At 27.6% G+C, this 27,057-nt stretch overlaps 1 protein-coding gene across 1 annotated transcript; it reads left to right on the plus strand.

Moving 5' to 3' along the window:
- Positions 1-2,132: 2,132 nt before the first annotated feature.
- Positions 2,133-26,565, plus strand: LOC142326917 (lipoprotein lipase-like). Its single transcript, XM_075369648.1, has 7 exons — positions 2,133-2,161; positions 4,583-4,725; positions 8,510-8,770; positions 12,548-12,754; positions 20,036-20,207; positions 23,168-23,235; positions 26,516-26,565. The coding sequence occupies exons 1-7, from the start codon at positions 2,133-2,135 to the stop codon at positions 26,563-26,565; spliced, it is 930 nt and encodes a 309-aa protein (XP_075225763.1).
- Positions 26,566-27,057: the final 492 nt, after the last annotated feature.

Consider the following 27,057-nt stretch of genomic DNA (forward strand, 5'->3'; position numbering starts at 1 on the left):
ATTCACTTGACTGACGTATTTTTCTCTGGCGTGTAATACGAAATCCATGTTTCAACGCCTTAATTGAACTAAGGAACGCGTCGTCTTTTTTTGGGTATCGCATCAAAAATTCAAAATCAGATCCCATTCGGATTTTTTTGTGACGTTCCGTTAAAACGTGCAAAAACAAACCTTTCTGAAGCCTAAGTAGTCATGAAAAATGCGACCAATAACAGCTCTTGAAACATCAGGAAAAAGGAGGGCCAGGTAAGAAATCGACGCGCTTCAACAAGCCTCGGTGAACATCGAGGGCCTTCCTGAACGTTTTACATCATGCACATTAATTCTGTTATTTTTAAACCTTTCACACCATTTTCGGACGTTTCTTTCATTCATTACATTATCATCGTACACAGCAACCAACTATCTACGAATTTCAGCCGGCTTAACGTTTTAATTTTATAAAACGTATGACTCCACGTATTTCACAGTCGGCGGCAACATCGATTTTGCTATTCATCTTATGACGTAATAACTCACACGTAATCAAAGATACTACAACGCGACAACTTACAGACAACATTGCAGTGTGCACATTACTAGCGTGGCCTTGAACGACACAGGTTCGGCAACCTTAAGGAGAGAAATTTCCCAACGGTTTTTACTTTAGATATCCCTCATCGATAACAGTTTTCAGAATGTAAACTGAGAGAACAGGAAGAATATGAAGTTCATTATTAAAATATGTAAAAACTTATGTAAAACAAATTGTTAAGGATGTAGTATGTAAGGGGTATACCGAAATGAAACGACTAGCACTAAATAGGGAATCTTGGAGAGCTGCATCAAACCAGTCAAACGACTGAAGATAAAAAAAAATAAAGTTGATTAAGCAAGAGCATCCTTGAGTTTTGCTTCTTAATTTCATGGTTATTTTTATGATTCTTTTGTTAAAAATGAACATTTATTTTGTAACTTGTTAGTGACTCCTCAGAATAGAATATCAAAACTGATAGACAGTCTGAAAACAAAATAAAGCTAAACAGATTTTATTGTCGACTATTCAAAAGACCGAGACAAAACTCTCAATGCAAAAATACAATATTCTTTTAATATGAATATGAGTCTTAATATGAATTCAACAGGTTCAACCAAAGAATGATTAGAAACAACTGTTTCAGGTGAATTTTTGTGTTAAAAATCGGAATTAATACATATCAATATGAAGATAATAAATAAGTATAATAAAATAAAATATTTCTTAATTTTTTTCCAGATATCTGCCATCAAAAAATAAATGGAGTAAAAATAGACAACTCAGATATTCCTCAAAATTTTACAGAATTTTTAGAAAGTAATGGACTATTTCAACCACTTAAAATAAATTTATCTCGAAGTCAGACTGATCGTAAAGTAGAAATGGATTTCATACTTTATACTAAGTTAATAACAGGAAATCATTTTATTTTTTTAACTTTGGATACTTTTAGTTATCTCTTACATCATAATTTCAAGTACCTTAGTTTTATTAAATTAGATTGTAATCTATAATTAACAGATTGATTAATAAAAATAATTTTTCAGTTTTCCTACACCTTTCTTTACACTTCTATGGTTAACATTGAATTTTAGCTGAAAATTTTAATTTTTCCACAAAAATATTTTCATTTAAACATGAGGGCCCTGTGTAACATTTTTATATTGTAAAGCTGATTTTAACAAATTTTGCTACAAATTGAACTCTGAAATGTAAATAGTTTTAAAAATGACTATAGTACACATTTATTTAACGTGGAAGTTATAAAAACATCTGCCGAGTCTGAGATAGCTCTTGCTCTAAATGAAACTTCTTCAGAGATTACCATTGAGAGTTCTGAGACTTTTTAATGCCTTTAGATGAGGTAAAGGTATTTGGATTAGTTTTTGAAGGATCATTGTTGGTCATGAAGTGTTTGTAAAGTGCATATAATTTAAATTATGTATATGTACGTAATTAAAATTATGTATATATATACATATACATAATAATGTTGTGTGTGTGTGTGTGTGTGTGTGTGTGTATGTATACACATACAGAGTTCAAGTTTGTTTAGTTAATTCTCTTTAGTGGGTAGAGTTACATTACATTGGTGTACGAGTGACATGTTTCAATGATGATGGATGTCAAAAGTAGATTCAAACGGTAAGAAATGTACTTTATAGCACTGAAAAGTTATGCCCTGTTTTTGTTTTGGAGAACTTATTGCAGTAATTTTACTTAAACCCCAGGAAAATTAAAATTTTTTGACTACTGTGCAAATTTTTGTTTGATATTGTTTTTTTTTTTTTAATAGTGGTTCAGTGGTTTTTTACTTTCCCAGCAAATATGACTAGAACAATTATAGTAAGGAAATGATGATCCTATCAAAAATGGGATAGCAGGTTTTTTCAAATCTTGTATGTTTTAGGGCCCAACTAGTTCATCTAGACCAAAAAAAAACACACATATAAATGAATTTCATATGTATGTGTGTCGCACTGATTTTGGCCTTATATCTTAGGACTAATCACACCAATTTTCTTCAAATTTTGTCAAATATTTCTATATATGAGGCATGACATATTAATTTTTTTTTTAATTCATTAGGGAATGGGTCACACAAAAACCGATATTTTTTTTCTTCTGAGGCATTTTAGGGAAAACTTCATTAAAGTAAATTTATTATTCAAAAAATTAACCCCACCTCTTAAAATTTAAATATATAATTTTTTTGTTATTCTTTTGTTCTACCTCCCTTCAGTTTAAATATTTTTCAGGAATTTTTTTGAAAGTTTATATACTTAGTGCATAGAGCTATCAAGAAATGTTTATATATATATTTTTTTAATTATAGACGAGACCTAAAATGTAGAATAATTTTATAAATCTTTTTTTTCTTATTTAAGCCTTTATTGAAGGGAAAACTATACTTGGAGAAAACTTTACTTAGGCTAATTTACTAAGCTTAACCTATATGTAAATATTTCTAGAAAAAATATTTCTTTAACTTTATTCTCCGCTTCTAAAAAAAATATATTCTATTTTTTTTTTTTTTTTTTGGTTATAACTCTTCATTTTTATTATTAATATACAGGAAATTCTAGCAATATTTAGTCAGCTTTTTTGAATTTGTGGAAAATTTTTTCAATGTCTGTAAATGTGAGTATTATGAATTCATATCTTATTTTTTGTAGAAAAATTTTTGTAGGGATTAATGTTCCATTGAACCCAACTGGCTTCAGCTAAACATTTTATTTATCTATGTTTATTATATTTTTATCATTAATTATCTGGTAATCTTTTTTGTGAATGCTGAAATATTATTTAATGTAATTATTAGTTGATAAGAATTAAATTACCTTGCAAATAAATTTTCAAGAACCTATTTGAACTCTTATTGATTTTTTAACAACGGGTAAGTACAAAGCCAAGGAACAAGTCGGAAAACTGTACATACTCCCAGAATCACAGAACATGAATACAGATCTTGATAAAATAGAAACTGACTTTCATCTCAGAAAAATATTTTAAATCTACTATATTTATTACCTTAATAATTGTAAAGCAGCAAACCTGCATAATAGGTGATAGTTCAAAACCAGTTATTCCATGGATTGAATAATTATGAACAGTTTGTGAAATTACAGTTCATAAAATAAATAATTTTGTATACCGAACAAACTTATTTTATTACAAAAAAAGAAGTTATATGCAGATATAAGAAAGTAATAATCTGAGGATTAAAAAACTGGCCAGTTGGATTTCTTGTAAAATATTTCCCACAGCATATCCTGAATAAATTTTCTTTCCGCATCATACATTTTTAACCAATCTTCCTAAAAATGTTACCTCTTATTAAAAATAAAACTTTAACAATCTATTCACTACACTAGTAATATGCTGACAAGATTAATATCCTATCCTACATTATACCAATAAAACTAGCAAATTTATAACTTTATTTTTTTTAATATTACAACTAATATTTTATGCAAATATTATAACAAGGAGGATGAATTGGATGAAATAACTGTGAAAAAATCCCACACCCTTCCAAGTAATTGAATCTGACTATAATTAAAATAGGCATTATCTACCTTAATATTTTTCTGGTAATTTCTGTAAAAAGTAATAGCTTGATTTTATCTCTAATTAAAGGTAGTCCAAAAGGTTAAAACTGTTTTCTACTGCTATAACTTTCAAACATAAATTTAAGATTTAAGTACCATCTATAAGTAGTTTTATGTTACCAGCTAGATCACTCAAATATAAAGAAAGTAATATTGTGCTAAATCAAAGCGGACCTTTCTCAGCCACCTTTTAAAATGTATTTGTATGTTTATTTATAAAAATAAATCTTTATAACAATCCACAGAGGTAAGCTACAAACCACATGAGCTTTATTTTTCTCTATCGTGTAGACAAAGAACTTTTCTATTTCAATAATAGTATCTGCTAAAGATTTTCTTATTACGGTTCACAAGTGTTTTCATTAAAATCACAGTAAGCATATATCATAGTAATTATTGAACTGAATAAGATGGGATAACGTATAAAACTCTGAAAATCTGAAAACTGTTTCAGGAAAAATAGAGAAGGTGTAACCATCTCTGGTGAAGATCTTGATACTTTTAAAGATTTTATTGATCCTAATTCAGCTTATAAATTTATTACACATGGATGGTTATCTAGCAGTACTTCTTCAACTGTTGAAAACATTATGAGAGGTATGAATATATGAAGTGGCAGAATAAAATTTTACAACTTATTTAATACGATGGGTATACACAAATATCTTATAAACAAATTTCTGGCTGTACCTCTCTCTTTATGTTGCATTAAGCAATTTACAGATAATAAATTTATAGTTACTTTGATCTTTCAGAATAATTCACATTATTTTCATAAATTTATGTTATGTATGATATCTCATGCGATAATTCATACACTTAATCGATTTAATGTTGTTGTGTTTGCTAATTATTATTCTATTTGTCATGTTCATTGATCAGCATGAAAAATATGACTTAATTTTTTTTTAAATTTAAGCAAATAATTTTCTACACAAATTTTAAAAATGGTTGTTTCAAATTAAATATTTGTATACAAAGAGAGTCATGGGAGGTGTTTGCTAAACTTGAAAGACTGATTTAGGACATAACATAAACAAAACTTTTCATGTGGACAAATGTCTTGTCTCATTTCAATTTCCAACTGTCTGCCATTTTGTTTTTTTTTTTTAATTAAAATTAATTTATCTATTAATAATGAACTGAAACATTTTTAGAGAAATTCCATTACGTTTATATCTTAAAAGAATACTCTGTTAGTTTCTACAACTAACACTGTAGGCTTAGTTAAACAAAACAAAAAAAAACTATATATATATATACGTATATAAACTTATTAATACACCAATTATATATAACTTGTCATTTAGATGTGTGTGCGTGTCTGTATATTCTGTCTGTACCTATAAAGCAACTTGTCCTAACTGACTGACTGATTCATCAATGCCCAGCAAAAACTACTGAAGATAAATATATGAAAATTTGTATACATGATCTTCTTATGGTATAAGTGCATAATAAGAAAGTATTTTTTGAAATTACTGGTTTAAAGGGTTAAAATGGAATAACAATGAGATTTAAAATCTTTTTAATTTATTTGTATGTGTATTCTTCAAGTGAATATCTAAAAATTAATTTCTAGATTTCTTTAAATTCCAAGTTTAAAGGGTTAAAATGAATTTTGATATTTTTTTGGAAACCAAGATATTTTTTTTAATTCCCCAGTAACAAATGAAGAAAGCAACTTGATTTTTAGTGTGTGTAATTCTCATGTAAATATTTAAAAACCAATTTCTAGATTTTTCAAAATCAAGGAAGCTCTTGAAAAAAACTCTTTCTTCAGCCCTTGAATGGGCTGAAGAAAAGTAAAAAAAACTTTAAACAATGATTGAAAAATTTTTCCCATATATAACTACACTAAACACGATATTCAATAGGCTGGGGCTTGCAAATACTCTTCAGATAAATATCTAAAAACCATTTATGAGTTTTTTTAATTTTGTTTTTATTAATGGGTGCAGCATGGTGGCTCAACCAATACAGCTGCTATTATTGTATGTGCAAAGCAATTGGCTTCACCTGCTTTTAGTTACTTGACTAAAAAACATAAAATAAAGTAGTTAAATGATTACACAAAAAAAAATTATTACAAAGGTCACCTCCTAGTGGTGTTTGTCAGATAAGAACCGGACAAAATACATTTTTATCTGTATGAAATATGGGTAACCAGTTATAACTAATATTTTTACTATGGAGACCGGCTGTTTTGAAACCCACACTCTTTGATCACACAAACTCTTGGGTCCTGTATTGAACAAAGTGTTATAATACACATGTACATTTATGTACATTTCTTGGAACGAATTGAGATATCAATTTGATTTTTGAAGAGAATTTTCTTCACATTAATATCTAAAAATGAATTTTTCCCCAGGGTCGCAGAGCTCACTTCGCTTACCATTTTCGTCTGTCCAGAACCCCCGCAGTGTTCATTACACCTTGGTTATGAGAATAATACTAATAAATAACAATTAAAGTATTCAGGCTTTCAGAAATCTGAAAAAGAGACTAAATTACAAAAAACAGAATAGTAATAACTATTGTAACTAAAGTACGCAGACCTTTAATGAGAAAAGATTCAAAATTTAGAAATCAATTTTTTCTTCTTCAATGACTTTCTTTAACTGACTACTTCAACCCACCTCCCCCACAAGTGGGCCTTGATCTATGGTTTAAAACATTTCCTAAGATAGCACAAATGCATTCTGCAAATTTGAAAGCAATCAGTCAGTTGGTTCTTGCGAACTTTGAGAATAAATAAACAAACAAAGTTTAGTTTATATATATATATATATATATGAGGTCATACATGTTTTAATATTAAACAACTCAAAAGGAAACATGTTAATTATTCACTCCATTTTGTCCAGTATTAATTAAATTATTGGGATTTCTTCATTAACCAAGTGAGACTTTATTCATTTAATCATTAAAAAACTACCAAAATACAGAACCTACAAAGTATGTTAAAATTTCATTAAGTTTTTCCTACACAGTTGCTATAACATGAGTAAAAATATCTTAACCTTTCTAAGTTTAAAGCAATGCTAAAACCACAAAAAAAAAACAATTCAACTTTTTAGTCAACAATGAAGAATATTAAGATTAATTAAATTAATTAAGATAAAGGATATTCATGATAAGTTGTAATTATCTATATGTAATTAAAGAATTATTGAATACCTTAAAATAGCTGTAAAATTTAGTCCAGAAAACCACAAAAAGTGGTTTATTCTGAACCACATTCAGAATAAACTACAAGCATGGAAAGTAAACAACAAATAATTCAGTAGCTGTTTTTAGTCAGCTATTTAACAGCAAGATATTTATTTTTTTTTAAATTCCTAGGTTGTGCTTAATTGAATGAATATTTTTTCACTGTCAAGTTCTTAGAATCATTTCATTACAAAAGATCTTAAAATGATTATCATGTGGATAAATTTATTTTGTGTTTATATTAACAATCATTAATTTATAATAATCATCTTCCTTTTAAAAATGTCTATTTTCTGAAGGATCGATAGTTCAAATGATATTATTTAATAATTTCAATCACCTGAAGAAATATAAATGGTTGGAAATGAATAGACAAGAAAATGGAAAGATGTCATTTACCATAACCAGCAAAAAAATACTTATAATAAATAGTACAATAGTACAATTCTAAGGAATTGCAAGCACAACAGAAAATAAAACAAATTATACTTCCAATCTGCCAACTCCATGGAGTGACAATGGCTTAGTCTTTCATTCAGAAGGTTCTGTTGAATCTGATTGATACTTGATATTTTTCTTTCACTTACTGTACAGCTTCCAAGAAAGAAGTAAATACTGCAGTACTCATTTCTTACTTGATCATAAAAGAAAAGGGTCATCATCTTGCTGTAATTACAGCAAACAATTACAACTTTATCAATTATATCCTACTGTAATTGGTCAACCTCCTGGTTAGTATATGAAACAAAATTTAAATCAACATTACAAATTAAAATTTTCTCACTTTTATTTTCTCCTGACAAGGAATTATAAATATGATAGAAATAAATGTTAAATTTCAGATGTTATTTACAATTTTTTTAATCATTACATGTGGTAAACTCGTCATTACAAGTTACTTGTTTTGATTTTATACTTGAATACTAAACAGTGGATATTGGTGTATTTGAACTTTGGTGGTTAGGGTTTAATTAACTACACATCTCAAAAATGTAGGCCTGAGTCTTTGCAAGACTATACTTCACTTATATATCATACATATCATTTTCATCTGATTGGACTTTGGGGGGTTTGCTTATTGTTCACCAGATGAACAGATTGCAACCCACAAATTAGGAATATATTTATAAATATATCTAGTAAGTGGTTTTTAACTTATTTTCAGCATACCTTAATTCTACACAAGATGTGAATATTGTAACTGTAAATTGGGAGATAATAGCAGGAAGGACTGATTATCGTGTTTCTGCATCTGATACATTAAATGTTGGAAAAGAATTGGCAAAACGTATCATATTTCTAAAAGAAAACAACCTACTAAAAATTGAAAATGTTCATCTTATTGGTCATAGTTTGGGAGCTCATGTTTCAGGATCTACAGGATATTATGTGAAAGAGAATGGAGAAGCAGTTAGTCGTATAACAGGTAATAATATAAAAAAAACTACAGTTCTTAAAAATTTAATTTTGTAATTTCCAGCTCTCATCTATATTCTATTTCTGGTAGATTTAACAAGTAAAACAAGGAATTCATTTACGTGTAGCTCAGTTGGATATCAGGGTCAAAAGGTTTAAAATATTAGCTATATAAAAAGGAACAAAGGTTGACATTTTGGTTTTATTTATTTAATTCAAACAAAAAGATACTTTGTTATTATCTAAACATATTTTTTGTTACAAGAATGAGTGTTATGTTACTTTTATTTATCACATCTTTGAGAGCTAACTATCAAACATTCATCATGGGAGAGGTATTTTTTCGTGAATGACATACTTTTTCTTTGTTATATTCTTTAACAGTGGGCAATGTAGTATCTCATAACTTATAATATCCTATAATATATTGAACTAACCTGTTCATTAAGACAAATGAGGAAACAGAGAATTATTAGGAAATGGAAAAAATCTGGTCTGCCCATCCAAATCTCCAGAATATACTGAGGAAGGGAGAGTTCTGATACTATCCCAATTTCTATACTACCTGCATGTTCAATGAAAATAAATACAAAACCATTAAATTGACCCTGCAAGAATAAATATTTTTACTCTACCAAACGAGTTTTTCCACTTAAAAATATTGTGGATTGAAATAAAATGAAGTTGGGTGTTTTAATACTTGAATATGACCAATAATAAAGAAGCTTGGAGAACTACCATAAAAAGTCTTTAACAAAACATGCCTGGTTTTTATAATGTAAATTGCAGGCCTTATCTCCAACTTTACTGTTTAAAAAAGAATCAAAAGTAGAAAATTAATTAAAAACAATCCAATCAGTTTACATTTCAATTATTTAGGTTCTTATGTAACATTTCTTATCTCCTTACATTTCAGTTACTCCTAGTTAATTTACAGATGAAAGAGAACGTTTCAGTTACTCCTAGTTAATTTACAGATGAAAGAGAACATTTGCCCCTGTATAGCGATTGGAGTATGTAAAATTACTGTCTATCCAATAAAATGGACAAGTTTTATAGTATCATTGTCAATCAATCATTATGAAAATTAGTTTTCCAGTACGGAAGTTGGAATATTAATTTTACAAGTTATGGCTCAATGCCCAGATTAATTGTGCACTTTCTCAATAGAGTTGCATAAATGAAAATATCTTAAGAATACTCAGTTGAGATTGAGCAAGACTAAGTGCATCTGGGTTATGTTTTGTACTTCACAGTAAGAAATATATATCTTTCTATACAATTGTTATATTTGATATGTAACCTAGTTCATCTCTACAAGATTCTGAAACTAAGCTATTTCTGGTTTAACACCTCTTCACTTCTTACATTACCTAATTCTAATTTTTAACATCCTCTAGTAACACTATTTAAGGAGCCTTCATTCTCTTCCTTTTGATTTACCTACTGACCATGTTTTTTACGGAAAACTTCAATACTCTACACAACACGAATTGTTTCTTACATATAAATCAACATATGACACTATTAGACATTACGGCCTAAAAGTTTGCTTCTTTGGTCTAATCAACTTTTGATATCAAGAAGTTCGTTCGAACTTCATCGGAAAAAAACTATGTTAAACATGACCTAACCTAAAAGTGAAATGAAAATTAGGAAAAGATAAGCATGAAAACTTTACATTTGAGTTCAAATGGATTTGTAATAAAGAATACATTCAAAAATACCTGGCATTTTGTTAGACAACGTTTTTTTCCTTCCATTTGATGAACCGCGGTACTCTAATATTTAACTTTTTCCTCAAAAAGGTGCGTTTATGAATCGCGCCGCTAGCACTGGATAGATAACCCACCGGGCTGGTTTAGTGGTGAATGCGTCTTTCGAAATCAGCTGATTTGGAAGTCGAGAGTTTCAGCGTACAAGTCCTAGTAAAGTCAGTTATTTTTACACGGATTTGAATACTAGATCATGGATACCAGTGTTCTTTGGTGGTTGGATTTAAATTAGCCACACATCTCAGTAATGGTCGAACTGAGACTGTACACGGCTACCATTTACACGCATACATATCATCCTCATTCATCCTTTGAAGTTTTATTTTAACGGTAATTACTGGAGGCTAAACAGGAAAAAGAAAAAAGTACTAGGTTGTACGCTTCATTTTTTTTTTTTTTGGATATGACTGCGGTTTGTTAGTTATTATTTTAATTTTTTATGAATTACTGATTGTTATCTTATGCTTTAATTATTAAAATTTATTGCCTTCTACAAAAAATATATAATTTTTTTAATTTCTCGGCCAATTTTTTTTTTTCTATGATCACTTCATACAATATTTACCTTTTTTAAATAAAACTAGTATAATAATGACCTTCACGAATCGAAGATGCGTGATGTAATATTGCACTTATTACTTTGTAAGTGTAACCCCCGAGTTTTATCGTGTCCGTGGACACTCATTTTATATTATTATTATTAAATGATTTTTTCTTTATTCCTCCATCAATTAGTTCAAACAGTTCTAATTTTAGAATAAAAATTTTACCAATCGATCTATTTCTGATTTATGTAACAAATCTTTGTTGCCACATTTGGAATACTATTGTTCGTGTTTTTGTGTTATTATTAGCAGCTAAAATTTCTTGTAAACTAATACTTTTATTTATTTTTTTAATAAAGTAATGGGAATTAAAAAAATGGTTTCATCTTCAGTACTTTCATTTACATAAGAGCATTTACTATTAAAACAAGCTGTAGTATATTTTCTTTTAAATTTCATTATTTGAAGTACATTATCAAGTTTTGTATGCTACCTAGTACTATCAATTACAACCTAGCGGCGCGATTCATAAATGCACCTTTTTCGGAATAAGTTACATATTCAAGTACTGCTGTTCATCAAATGGAAGAAAAAAAGTTGCGTAACAAAATTAGAGGTATTTTTTTAAAGTATTCTTTATTACAAATATAATTTAGTTGAAATATAATATTTTCATACTTATTTTTAATTTTTTTCTCATTTTCATTTCACTTTTAGATTAGGCCATGTTTAAAATTGTAAACGTAGTTCATCATTTCTGGTTTCTGCCAAGGGCCCAATATCAATAGAAAATCACATTTCTATTTTCTTTCTTTGATTATTACCTTAATCTCAAATTTATCTTTCAATTTCTCTGATCCATCTTCAGAACACAATTGAAAAAGCAACAGGCACATATTATCCCTCATGAACTACAGCTTGCTTGTCTTTATCTTCTACCCTTGAATCTAAATTTCTTATTTAGATTAATTGCTTCTACTCAGAACATTAAAACTGTACAACTTGTTATGAAACAAAAAAAGAGAATAAGCAATCAGTTTAAGAAAAAACACTATGTCTTTTCGCAAAAAAAGAAAAAATAAGAAGCAGTGTAGCTGCTATTTTTCATTTGTCTACTTGTCTACTTAATGCTTTCAATAGGTATTCTCCATCATCAAAGGTAAAATTCAAATAAACATACAAGATTATAACTCAGCAATAAGTTCTCAAACAATAAGTAAAAATAAGTTCTCAACAATATGATTATAGCTCAACAATAAGTAATTTAGTTGAATATAATTAAAAATTTACAGATGAGATGATAAAATGTGAATATTTATTATAGTAGAGTGCTGTTTGTAATAAGAGTAAGGTAAACTTATTTTTTCATTAAATTTCAAATATTGTCTATGCTAATGGTTAGAGCTAAACCAGATAATGAAAATCGTTATAATGTATATTTTATATTAGATAATTAAATATTTTTAGGTTTGGATCCAGCAGGTCCTGGATTTGAACTTTTCAACAGTTATTTACTTGATCCAAAGACAATGGCTCTAAATAAAGAACATGCTAAATTTGTTGATATAATTCATACAAGTTGTGGAACACTTGGATATTCAAGTGCAATAGGACATACTGATTTTTATCCCAATGGAGGGACTCATCCTATGCCAGGTTGTGGAATATACGGCTGTAAGTAAAATTTTGTACTATTTGTAATACTTACTTCTAAGTCTTTTAGAATATATATATATATTTATATATCATCTATTAAAATTCAGTACTTCTAAGTCTAGTTAGAATAAATATTAAAGGAATAAAGTGTATAATTTTTTTTAATTAAAAATAAATTTTATGATTATATATATTTATCATCCAGTCTACAACCTTTTCTGCTCTTCTAAAACAAACCGTAGTTAACAAGTAAAAATTTTAAAAGATGAAAAAGCATTATTTTTATTTTTTGTGGGCTACTTGGGTCAATAAAACTTTTTTACAACTTTTTGTATTATTTTTTATATATTGAGGAGCTTAGGATCATACTAGCTCAAGAACCAGTTTACAATTTTTTGTTTAATTTTTTTTTACTCAACTGATCAGAAAATGTATCCTTTGTTAGGCTTCATAAGTTTAAGCAGCAGACAAATGAATTTTTTCCTATTCTTCATGTTTGACACCTCTGCTAGATCTGTTCTAAAGGCTACAAGGCTTTAAACAAAAACATATTTAAACTATGTACTCTGTATATACATGACAAAGGTGCAGATGGCAGAATGTCCCATGTGAAATTTTTTTGGCTTATCTTATAACTGATGAGTCCTGTTTGATTATGTACAATAACCAATTTGCAGGACATATTGAAAACATCAAATTAGTGGCAATTATGGACTACATCATTTACAGTAAAAAATATAAAGTAAATAAGAACAGTCATAAATGTTTGATACCCAGGATTTTAGGTTAATAAAAAAACAATGAAGACACCATAATCTCATTTGCACATGCTTGGATTGGGCAAAAGGCATTCAAATGCTAAGAGCTAATCATTTTTGACATAAATTGCCCGATGAAAGTTTTATTTCGTCTTTGCAATTAGAAAGGAGAGTGACAAAATGGAAAAGACTATTAGGAGATAAGTTTAAATAAAGAGATAATGTTCATATTCAGTTAAATAAAGATTTAAATTTCAGAGAGATTGATTTTACAAAAAGACAAGCTAAATTAAGGATTAATGGACATTATACCAAATGAGAGATGTGTAGATAATAAAAATTTAAGATGTAAAAGATTTTATGCAAGCAGTTTCAGCATTCCTCCAGTTTCATAGGATTTTACACAAATTTAAAGGATTCTGCAGATGTTGAAGAATTATAATATACTTCAAGCAGTGAAAAAGAATGATCTGTAAAGGATAGTTTTGTTTTTTAATTAATATTTCAATAATAGATTGATATCAGGTTTTTTACCTGAGGCTGAAGTGTTTTTTATACAGTAATTTTAATTAAAATTCTCAAATAATGATTTTTTTTATTTTGAATGCACTTTTATTTTTATGTCATGCTGTACTCAAAAACAGTGAATACTGTAGCTTAAAAGATGGTTATTGTTTTCTTTCTTATAAATTGTTCTTATTATTAGGTCACAGTCCAATTAACCAATATCAGTTTTTACATTAGTCTATAGAGATATATTTTAAAATTATAAGTTTTTTATGTTATTTTCTTTTATTTTGAGTATTGTGATGGTTTACAGTCAAAGGAAGGGAATTTACCAAAACAATAATATATTTCAGGAAAGCAAAACACACACACACACACACACACACACACACACACACACACACACACACACACACACACACACACACACACACACACACACACAAAGGGATGAAGGAGCCTATAATAATGTCTACTTAATCCAACAATCAAATAAATCTAATTAATATATAACTTGCTTTCTAAAGCAAGTTGAACTGATCACCAGAAAAGAATTAAACAAAATATAAAAAAATTAGTGAGAAAAAACTCATAAATGTTCCAATGGATTGATCACATACTTAAAATATATGAATGAGCTAGCTATCAAAGCATACAAAGATGATAGATGTGTGCACAAACATTCGATTTACTGAAAAGGATAAAGAGACCAGGAGAATGATAGCAGTACCTACTATGGTTTAGAAAACAAATTCCAAGCTCTGGTGTTTCAAATAGGAAAAAGAAAAGGGTACTGAAAAATATTAACAGTGATTGTCACAAATCAGTTTCATAGAAAAAGAATATTCCAAATGTGATAAACATCTTATTAAAAAACAAAGAAACCTGAGAACAAAAAAACATAATCTACACTTCATGGAGCATTAACAAAACAATAACTACAGTGTCTGATTTCTGAGAGAATATAGAAAAATTATTTTACAACAGTTGTATATTTTCTAAAGCAATTAGAGTGAATTCTGACACCTAAAATAACATACACAATAATCTGTTTATTAAAATAAATGGGTATTTAATTAAAAAAGTGTATTGAATAACTTACTTAATAAAATATTATTTTAGTTTATAATTAGTTTAATAACATGCTATTGATGTACTAAATACAGTTAAAAAAATATAATCTGTGAAGAAATCTCAAAATGTAAAAGTTTGTATGCACACTTCTGTGATTCCTATTAACATTATTTTGTCCTATGACAGTCCTTGTTTACTTTATTCAAAGTAAATATATTATTTTTAGTATAACTGGGAGCAGCATACCAATTGATTTTTTTATACTATTGTTATAAAAAATAAACGAATGTTATTAAATTCAGTATATCATTATTTTTGTAGCTGTAAAAGATAGTTTTTCTAGTTTACTGATGCCGTTACTGAAAGTTCTTTTTTACAAAGAATAAAATTTTTTTTTAAATTCATTATTTAAATCAGTTTTTACTTTGTGATTTATTTTATTAGTAGTAACGTAAATTATCTTTTTACATTATATTATGTGTGCAAGTTTTCATTTATTTAAGGAAAATGGTGGACTAGCCTAATAATCATAATTGGGCCAAGAGTTACAATAATAAAAGAATAAAAACCACTTTAGACTAAAAGAAGATGCACCATGTCTGTATTACATTACAAAACATTTTATAAACATAACATTAATATTTGATCAATCATAAAAAAGTATACTATGTTCATTTATACATGCCAATGATTATTAATCACCACAAATAGTGTCACTTAACTATCCCAATCATAATGATTGATAATTCCAAAGTAGTGTAAATTACAGAATATTTTTTAAAAATAAATGTAACATTTTCAGAAATAATTTAAATATACTTCTAAAACAATAAACAAAACTAGTACAATGATATTATTATACTAATAAATAGTAAATAATATTATTTTCTGAACTCAAGTAATCAAAATATATTTTTGTGGGTTGTGCTTATTTTTTTTCTGCTCTAGTTTAGGTTTTGTAGCTCCCAAATTTTGTCACTGTAGGCAGTTACCTACCTTGCCTATCGCATAGATGGCCCTGGGGTAAGTAAGTCTTTGTGTACAGGTAGACATGTCTCATTTCAAATATAAAAATAGCTGAAGTAAGCTAACCCTAATCACAGAAAGAAATATTAGATGCTCATTGAGAATCTATGTATACCTGCTGTGTAGTAAAGCCAGCTATTGGGAAAAACATTTTTTTTATATAAATATAATATAACTAGTATGTTCGTATAATAAATAAAATACAATAATTTTTAAACTATTTTAAAGCACTGTAATGATCTTTCACACGTTACAATTTGATTATCATCAACTGAACTAAATAAAAGCAGTACGTCAAATAACAGAATAAATATATTTTAAAGACAAATCATTTATTCATTAGGATAATTTTAGTCTCTTTGGTGTAGGTTTGATTACGGTATAACCTAATGTACATTAAGTTAGATGAATTTATTCATATGCATTAGAACTGACTACAACTTTTATACAGCTTGTTTGTTTAGTGATGGCAGATAGAAATGGATGCGTAGTAATCACAGCAATACTATGTGTTAGGGGTAAACAACTTGTCAGTTGAGATCAGAACTCTGAGTGTAAAACATTGCGTTTATATACTTTTCTGAAAATAGTGTATACAATTTTTATGAGCAATAACTGGATTTAATGCTTATATAATCGCCCTTTGTTCGCAGCTGTTATTTGTTAATAAGTTTATTTAGTTAACTTTATTTGGATGGTTTGTAAATTTAATTTATTTTAGTCTAAACATAAATCCATAATGTCGGCAAAAACCGGTAGAATTCGGGGAAAGGGATTATTAATAATCAGAATTTATCAGTTATTCTGAATATTTATAGTTATATGAAGAAGAAGCTGAAGAAGGACAAGCAAAAAATTTAAAATAAATTCAGACTCATGTTTCTAAAGTGACAGGTGCATCCATTATATCCCTTCAGTGTATTTTAAATCAGCAACATGAAACTGATGGAAGCAAAGTTCAGTACACCTTATAAAAACAACCGAGAAAGAAGTTGAAAATTGACCTGGACAATTTCAACAAAACTGTTATTCATAAGAGAGTCATTGAGTTCCACTTATGGCATAGAGAACACCCCTCTCTGTGGAAACTTTTGCCATTAGTAAAAGAGCAAATAATGTTTGAAGTGGCATTTGGGCTCTATATAGTTATGAATAATTTAGTTTTCTGGTTGAAAAAACCTGAAAATAACAGAAAAGGTTTGATCAAGAATGATGATATTTGGGATAAAAGGTTGCATTAACTGCACTTTATAACATGGTACAGAAAACAAAATCATCCAATTATATATGTAGATAAAACCTATATACATTTCTCCCTCATGAAGGGTCAAATATGGACCAACCCTTCTTCAGAAGGACTGAAACCTCCTGTTTGTAAAGGGATTCAAGCAATAGTAGTTAATGTGGGAGGAGAAGATGCTTTGATTGAAAATACTTTCCTAATATTTAAGTCGGGTCAAAAAACGGGCGACTACCATGACAATATGAATTTTAATAATTATTTTAAAAAATGGGTTATGTTTCAATTGCTACCGAATCTGTCACTGAGATCTGTAATAGTCATGTACAATGCACCACACCAAAATGTTCAAATAAACCCAACCCCTAATTCGAATTAAAAAAAAAACAAAACATTATTGACTGGCTTTCAAAACAAGGTACAATTTCCACACGAAACATTCAAACCTGAATTTTGTATGCTGATCAAACTACATTAAAACACTTTTTAAAACATACAAAATAGATTCATTTTTGCTGAAAAAGGACATACTGTTTTTGTTAGATTACTATCATATCATCCCAACTTAAATGTTATTGAAATGTCTGAGCATGTTAAAAATCACATTGCCCAAAAGAAATTGAAAACAGTAGAACTGGTGAAAGAAACATTTAGAGAAATAAATGTAAATTTCTGGAAAGCAGTTTGCAAACTGTGGAAAACAAAATATTTAAAACTTGAATAATGTTAGATCAAATTTCCGAGTGTTTTATTGTAAAATTACATGAAATTGATAACAGTTCCAACAATTCCATGGATGAAATTGATGACAAAGATGAGGACATACTGAGTGGAGTTGAAGAAATAATGTAATGTGGAAAAAAAATTAAATATGTTGTTTGTTAGATAATGTGTTAATTTAAAAATTATGAAACCAATTTGGAAATAGTATAATATTTTAATGAGATTAATTTTACTTGTAATTAATTTTAACTTATTTACTTGGAATTACTTTCTGTAATTCCAAGTAAATAAGTTAACTTTTTATATTACTATTAGCATCATGATCATATTTGGTAATGATTTTATGCTGACAAATTAGATTATACTGACATTAAGTAAGTTAAGACTTATGACATGATTTATAGAATATGTTTTGTTAAAAATGTTTGATTTGCATATAGTGTTGTTAACTGTGTACATTCTACATGTGATAATGATTCTTAGAAATAAAAATAATCATGAATTAATGTCACTATCCACAATCATGTAGCCAAATATAGAAGTAAAACTATGCATAGTTTAGACAAGTTCAAAGACAAGCTTTGTTTTCCTGAAATAGATTTATGAATAGCTTCTGAAGTGTAATATATTAGGTACATAAGGTACTTTGGCAAAGGCAAAATTATAGATCCAAGTATTCTTAACTACAGTTGTAGATGAAGGTTTGCTCTGTATTCTGTCTGCAGATCAAAACTTTTTCTATTACTGGATCAAGACAACTAAGTTTGAACAACTCATATGCCACCACTCGCCAAACAAACTGAACTTTAGTGGTGCCTCAGCTAAACAATACTTTTTATTATGTTACATGGTGGTGCTCTAAAAGCAAAATAAGGATTGGCTGAAGGATATATACTGTAATTTACATGGAAAATAATTAACACTGAATATAATTAAACTATATTACTCTGTAAGAGGTATTTGTTGACACAATGTGAACAGATTCATCAAAGATGATCAGTTCTTGACAATGGTGTATAGAATATGACACTCAAATGGTGGATTTTTTAATACTTAACAACTTGAAATGCTTAAAGAAAACTGTAATTTTAAGAAAATCTCTGTGTTTTTATATTAGTGTATATTATTTGTGTACTGATTACTTTTAGTAACTTACAAAAATTATACTACAACTTTTTCGGAGACAAAGTTACTGGACTTGGTACAGTTACAGTACATATTGTTTTAAAATTCACAACATTTTAGTACAAACCTGTACATTTATAACACTCGGTTAACATACTAAAACTCTTATTGAAAAAACCTCAAAACAACTTTAAGCTGCAACAGAACTGAAAAATTTTTAAATGGAGATTTTTATGTTTTAAAACATTCATTTAAGACTTAATGAATTAATACTTTAACATATTGAACTTGTTTCATGATGACTCCTATTCGAAACGTAAGGCTTTCATAAAGGAACAACACCTAGTACTATTTTTCAACAGTCACTTACGCTAATTTTAGAATTTTTTCTCTTCTGTTTCTTTTTTCCTGTGACATGCTTTTCTAGCATCATCCTCTTGTTCTAAAGTTTTCTTCTCAATGGTATTTTAATTCCTTTTGAAGAAAGGAATTAAAATACCATTCCATCCAATGGAATGGTATTTGTATTATTCCAATGGAGATGGATTGTAAACCAATCCATCTCCTACACCTAATGTTTACTTCAATCCTTCCTCTTTTGCCAAAATATCTTTATTAGTTTTTCTGTTTCTTCATTTAATATTCATTGTTCACCTTAAATACTTAATTTATTAAAACTTGGAATTAATAGCTTTTTTACAGCAAAAATTTTCTTAGGTGGTGATAATGAATGGGAAGATTTTTTGTTATGCAATCACGACAATTTCTGTTTTCCTGAAATTATATTGTGAAAAAATTATTAATTAACTGTTCTAACATAATGTTATGATTACTTAATTTGTACAGTTGCTTGCAGCCATGCTCGTGCACATGTATACTTTGGAGAGAGCATTCAGTATGACGAACCTAACCCAAATTTAGGATTCTGGTCAAAGGAATGTCAAAGCTTTTCTGATTTTTCTAAAGGAACATGTAATGATAAAGAAGAAAATGTAATGGGTGAATACACTGATACCAGGTAATATTTATTATTATATTTTTTATCTTATATGTCTTGCTTTAAAGTTGACATTATTCTTTTTGAAATAATTCTGAATGTCAGACTTTTTTGAATAGTTAATAGAGAGCATTAACTGCTTCATTAGGATAATTTAGAAGTAAATATATGAAAATCTGTGTGAATTGTCTTTGATTGAGGTTGGAATTGTTTGTGTTCCGTGTATTGTAAGAATATGATCACTCTAAGAATATATAAAAAAGATTTCGTGAATAATTTTCTGACTAATTATTTACTGTAAATATTTTTTGAGGTTATTAAAATAGAGTGTTCAAAATTTATTGTAATTAGTTCTTCTTCTGCTACTTTAGTTTTGATTTCAAACCATTTGTTTACCAAAAATAAGTTACAGTAGAATTGTCTAGTCTGAGTACTGAAAGAATCAAAGTTATAAGTTTTTTATAAAGAAAATTTGAAATGAAATTATGTATAACATAATCATGTATACACATGTTATCATGTATACACATGTTATCATGTATACACATGATAACCATTTATAGGATTTGAACACTTTTTACTGGACAAACATCATCAGCATGGTTTGAAATATTTATAATAAATCTTTATGAATTTAAAATTTTTTTTAGTTTTATATATTTGTTTATCATAGAACCATGAGAAAAAATGGAATGTAAACTAATTTATATATTAAATAAATTAAATAAACTCTGTCATATACTTACTCATCAGGCTTCTATATTGCTTTTAATAATATACAAGCCTGATGAAGATTAAATAATTAGTCGTGGAGCTTCAAGTTTTCTTTAATAAACTGGTTATTAAAACAAAAATTGATTAACTTAATTTTTTTGCTATTACTTTATTTAGCGTAATATTATTAGTATTATTAAACTGTATTAATTAAAATCGAATAAACTGAAAAAATCTATTTGATCAGTTTACTACAAAGATTTTGAATTATTTTTTAAATCTTTTGTAATATTTAAATCTAAATCTCTTCATGCTCTTACAATTAGTACAAAATACATTGTTTCTAGTTCTATTAACATGTACATTTTGCTTCTTCTGATTATATTAAAACAGCCACACATTACTTGTGTCTATACCACATTCACTACTTGACTTTATTTTTTACAATTTATTTTTTTAATACCTGTTATAGCTAAACTTTAGGTAATATTTGAAAACATTTAAAAAATAAAAAGCAAAAAAAATTATATAATAAAATTCAAAGATCATACAGTAAGTAACTAATAAAACATCAATAATCACAGGAGTCCATAAGTATATTAATTAAATAGCAGTAATTAAACAAATCATACACTGAACAAACTCAACAAGTATTCACGCATAAATATGAAGAACATTTTATAGAGTTTTTTTTGTCTTCAGTCATTTGACTGGCTTGATGCAGCTCTCCAAGCTTCCCTATCTGGTGCTAGTCTTTTCATTTCGGTATACCCCCTATCATTGTTGGTTTAGGGGTCAATTTTATCCTTATTACAATGATTCTATCGCTATGCATTTTGAAATACTCTACTCTCTTCCCTATCTTCTTGTTCATTTCGAAACCTACTCCTGCCTGCCCATTATTTAAAGCTGAGTTAATTATTTTAAATCACTTGACCAAAAGTCGTTTTCCTCTTCCCGCCAAATCTTGTTAATTCGTACTACATCTACATTTATCCTATCCATTTCTGTCTTTAAATTTTCTAACCTATCGACCTTTTTTAGATTTCTAACATTCCGACTCCGACTCATAGAATATTATTTTTTAATTTTCTGGTGACCCCTTCCTTAGTAGTCCCCACCCGGAGATCCAAACTGGGGACTAGTTTACCTCCAGAATATTTTACCAAGGAAGGCGCCTCCATCATTGCTATATGAAAATGCAGAGTTACATTTTCTTGGAAAAAAAGCAGCTGTAGTTTTCCATTGCTTTCAGATGCGCAGTACTCAGAGGACTGAGTGATGTTGATATGGTCGTTTAAGTCGTCCTGACTTATGCCCTTAACAACTACTGAAAGAGCTGCTGCCCTTTTTCAGGAATCATTCCTTAGTCTGGCTCTCAACAGTTACCTTTCTGATATGGTTGCACCTTTGGTTCAGCTATTCTGTATCACTGAGCACACAAGCCCCCTCACCATCGGCAAGGTCTCATGATTCATCGAGGAAGATTTATAGAAAAAGAAAGAAGATTCTACACACAAAAATAGAATCAACTTTTGAAAATTTTTTTTTAGAAATCATCCACACATAAAAAGTCAATAAAGATAGCAAACAAATTTTACACATATTATGTAAAAATGAAGATCTCAATACACTTAAACAAGATGAAATTTAAAAACATGCTAAATTTGACAAATGTAATTCAGTAAATGATCAAACACAACGCAGATAAAATGTATAATTTAATTGAATATTAAAGGGTATAAACTGTCTAATCATTTTCAAGTCAGTCCACAACAAAAACAATACAGAAACTCCACTGAAAAAGGCAATTAGCTGCAAAAAGCCTTTGATTGAACTATTTTTATATTGTTTCAAAATAGGTCATTCATAATGTTAGATTATATTAAGGAAAAATTCAAGTTTTGTATCATATATTTGTATTGATAAACTTTCTATAGTTTATTCATTTTACTGAAGTCACCTGTTGAAGATGATGAGCTTTATTATGATGTACTGTAATTTTTTGATATGTTAGAAGTTAATTTAAAATGCCTACGTTGAAGTTTTATTTTTAATACCTTTTTTTAGTTGATTATTTTTTTTAACAATCGTTGAAGTACATAGACAGGCAGGATCTAAAAAAATAATTTTGAAAAAAGTTTTGTAATGTTTGTCAACTGAATATTTTTTTCTGTAACATTTTTCTGTAATTTTTGAAATGATTTACTTTTTACAACGCCTAAATGAATTATAGTCTTTTAATAATCAACATATCTTATTTTCAGTAAATCAGGTGTATTTTATTTGGCTACAAATGCAAATTCACCTTATGCTTTAAATGGTAAACAATATGGTATGTAAAAGCTTCAATATTATTTTATTAAAATAATTACTTAGTAAAACTATACATATGTTAATTGTAAATAAAGAGAAAATTGTTTTTGTTAATATATCTACTATAATATGAAAGTATGGCAAAAACAATTTTCAAAAATTAAATAATTTTTCTCAATTTAGAAGAACAATAAAAATTTATTACTTACTACATTTTCTTTTTTTGTCACTGTCAATTACTTTTTCAGAGATGTTTCCTACAGATTGATTTTTTTTAATATGGAAATTAATAAAAAGCTTAGACGATTGTTAAAACTGAAGAGAAAGTTGTTTACTATCTCTAGATTAATTATTTTGCTGTTATAATTTATGTTAGATAGTTTATCAAATAATTAAGTATTTATTTCAGTGATTGAGATGGTAAATAGCTATTTTAACTATCTATTATGTTATTTTTATTAATTTATCATGATGAAATCCATTTCAGTAGAATCAGAGGTTTTTTTTTAAGTACTTTGATGGTGATAAAAAAGAAAAAGCAAAAAGTATTAAGTCTTTAATTAATTTTTGGAATTAATGTATTTTGCTACTAGGTTGCAATTTATCAAATTATTTGCTCTTTGTCTTTAAGAAATTACAACTTTAAATGGTTTACATTAAGACTTAATTAATCATACTTTAACATTGCATATGGGGAACAGAAGGAATGTTATTAAAGAATATTGTTAAAGTAAAGTTGGCCAGAACTTCACCTGTTGCTAGGCTCATAATAAAGTTGCTGGTTTTTGTTATAGATAATCTCAAGAAATTGTGTTAATGCTCAGCTGATACTGGGGTTGTATTAAATATGGACTATAACAATAGCTTGGCTATAACAACTTTTTGTCTTAATAGTCCATAAAAATCAGTTGTAATAATAATGACAAAAGAGTAGAAATTAAAATTCTAACTCTGAAGATGTACAGGTAGAAGAAATAAATAAATAAATATATATATATATATATATATATACTAGCATATCCGTCATGGCTTTGGCCTGTATGGCTACTTGTGTTTCCCTTCGCTATCAGTTTTTTTTTATATTTTACATATTTATTCAAGTAACAGGAGGCAGGTGCAGCCAATCGAGTTGCACAGACAGTAATAGTGGTAGTGGCTGTGTTCATTGACTTGCTGTACCATGTACTGTCGCACTCCTTAATAAACCAAAATTAAAAAAACCTGAAAATGTTGTTTTAGATATTTATCTGCAGACTATTTACAAGCTCCAATCTAGTGAATATTTTGTTTAGTATAGTTGGAAATTGTGAAAATTTACAATCATTCAAATTTTTTTTGCCTTTTTTCATCTCTACAAGGTTGAATTTTGAAAAATCTAGAAATTGGTATTTTAGATATTTACATGAAAATTACGTACACCAAAAATCATATTGATATCTTCATTTCTTACAGAGAAATTAAAAAAAAAAATATCATCTTCATTCATATCATCATTCATATCATCTTCACCTATCATTCTTACTCAATTATCATGTTGACCAAGCAAGATTCAAAAGAGAAGCCTTACTATCTTAACAAATTCTCCAGTATCTAAAGCAGTGATTTGACTAGTCGAAGTTCCATTTATTTACCCACCATTCAAACTAAAGAATTATATTGAGTTGGAGGAGGCAGTAAATGTGCCTAATAACCTGGGAGTTCAATATGATGGTGATGGGTTGTTCACTGAACTTTGCAGACTGAATTCAGTAAGACAGAAGTTAATGATGATTCTTATTCACAGTAATCCTTACATTGTGCCTGAAAAAGTGGGAAAATGTTTTTTTTCCATTGGCTGGAATCCAAATTTAAAGAACATACTACAACATATATTTCCTATTCTCCCAAGAAAGGATTAAGTAAAAAATATTAAATAAGAAAGAATATTATGTAGAAACAATTTTCAGCAGGATGAAATGCATGAAGTGGTAAGACTCAAATTGCAAAGATTAAAGCTACAGATTTAGTGTATTTCATTCAGTATCTCCATGTCATGTACTGAATTTTCTTATTATTTTAAGAAAGAAGCCAAGTAGCTTTTTGGTTGAGCAAAATCAGAAAAGAATTATAAATATGTATCCAAGAAATAACAATTTGAATTGAGATAAGCAGAATTGAGATAAAAACTGTTATATGAAGTGTTTGATTTTCAAAAATAATCATAAATTTCATTAAAAAAATTTTAAAAACTGAGTAGAATTTCCCCTATTTAGATAAGCAAAATTGAAATAAAAGATCTAACAATAAACTCAGTATTAATTTCTTATTGCATTGTAAACATTTAAAACTTTTAGTTTGTGTTGTAGAATACAACAGGAAATATCAATTGTTTTGTACTTTTGTGCAGTTAAAACTACAATGTCCTTTATCAATCTGATATATATATGAACCAGCTGCATACATTTATATATATATGTTACAAAATCATCATAAACTTGTAATCCATTATTCACTTATAATTTTATGTTAAAAATATTTTTAAACCAATTAAATTTTATAAAACACTTTTAAATTAAATTTAACTATCATACTTTAAAATCTTAGATAAAAAATTGTTAAAACTTTTATTTAAATTTAAAATTTGTTAAAATTATAAAAATGTATCAATTAAGTTAAAATTAAAATATAAAAATATAATTAAAACAAAGATAAAAATTAAACAATTAAAATGTAAACTTTAAACAATTTCTAAATAAAAACAAAAACTTTTATTTAAAAAAATGATGATGTGAATTAAGTTCGTGAAAGCGCTTCTGTTTGTATAATGAAATAAGATAAGTCATCCTATTTCAATTATTCTATTCTTAGGGTTGATCTATTAAATATAAATTAATTTGTATTGGTACAATGTAGTATGGTTATTAAAAGAATTGCTTTTAAAATAACAAATAAATATGGCTTGTGGTAACAACTGGATTTTGTTCCTTACTGATATTAACTTGTCTTGGCCATACTGTTGGTAAAATCAAATGTATACTTAATCAAATAGAAACTTAACTATAATCATTACTTTTCTAATGTAACATTTATTTATAATATTAATTTTTAAAATGCATTAATATTTTACACTACGTTAAAACTAGATTTCTTCATTAAAAAAATGAGAGCAGTTATTTACTTTTTTAATTTTCATTAATTAATTATTTATGATTTAAGCATTCGATTTACATTAATTAAAATATTTATTATGTATATATTTTTTTTTAAATTAATATCTTTTGTTATTAAAGTTATCGTTATTTTTTTTGTGTTTATTTCAGATGATAGTTCATCCTGGTTCAGTCCTCTAAATCAGCTAAATCCATTTTAAAGAAATAAAATATTATTTCTATAAAGAGTACCTAATTTATAGCAAATACTACCTCAATTTTATATCAACAAAAAAATTAGCTGATATTATGTAGTAATTAAGTGAAATGGTTCATATTTAGTTTTGAATATGATTACATATGCATCTAATAAAAAAATTTCAAATGATTCTGCGATGCTTGTTGAAAATTGATTTCAAAATTTAAAATAGTTTTATTGAATGTTTATTATCCATATGTTTCAGCTTTAATATTGTTTAGATGGATGTAAATCAAAACTTTTAATTTATTGGCTAGCTGATTTTGTCCAGTTTAATACACATTGTATTAATTACTTAATTTAAATAAATTACATATGGTGGTTATATAACTACATGGCAAAACTGGTTGGAATAGTGTAAAGTAATGAAAAAAAGAGAATTTCAGTCAATTACATTCATTGCCATTATGTGTTTCTGATATACTAGTTTTTGTGATAATTTGGGCTTATAAAA

The sequence above is a fragment of the Lycorma delicatula genome, chromosome 6 (genome assembly GCF_047948215.1).
Source record: "Lycorma delicatula isolate Av1 chromosome 6, ASM4794821v1, whole genome shotgun sequence".
Lineage (NCBI taxonomy): Eukaryota > Metazoa > Arthropoda > Insecta > Hemiptera > Fulgoridae > Lycorma > Lycorma delicatula.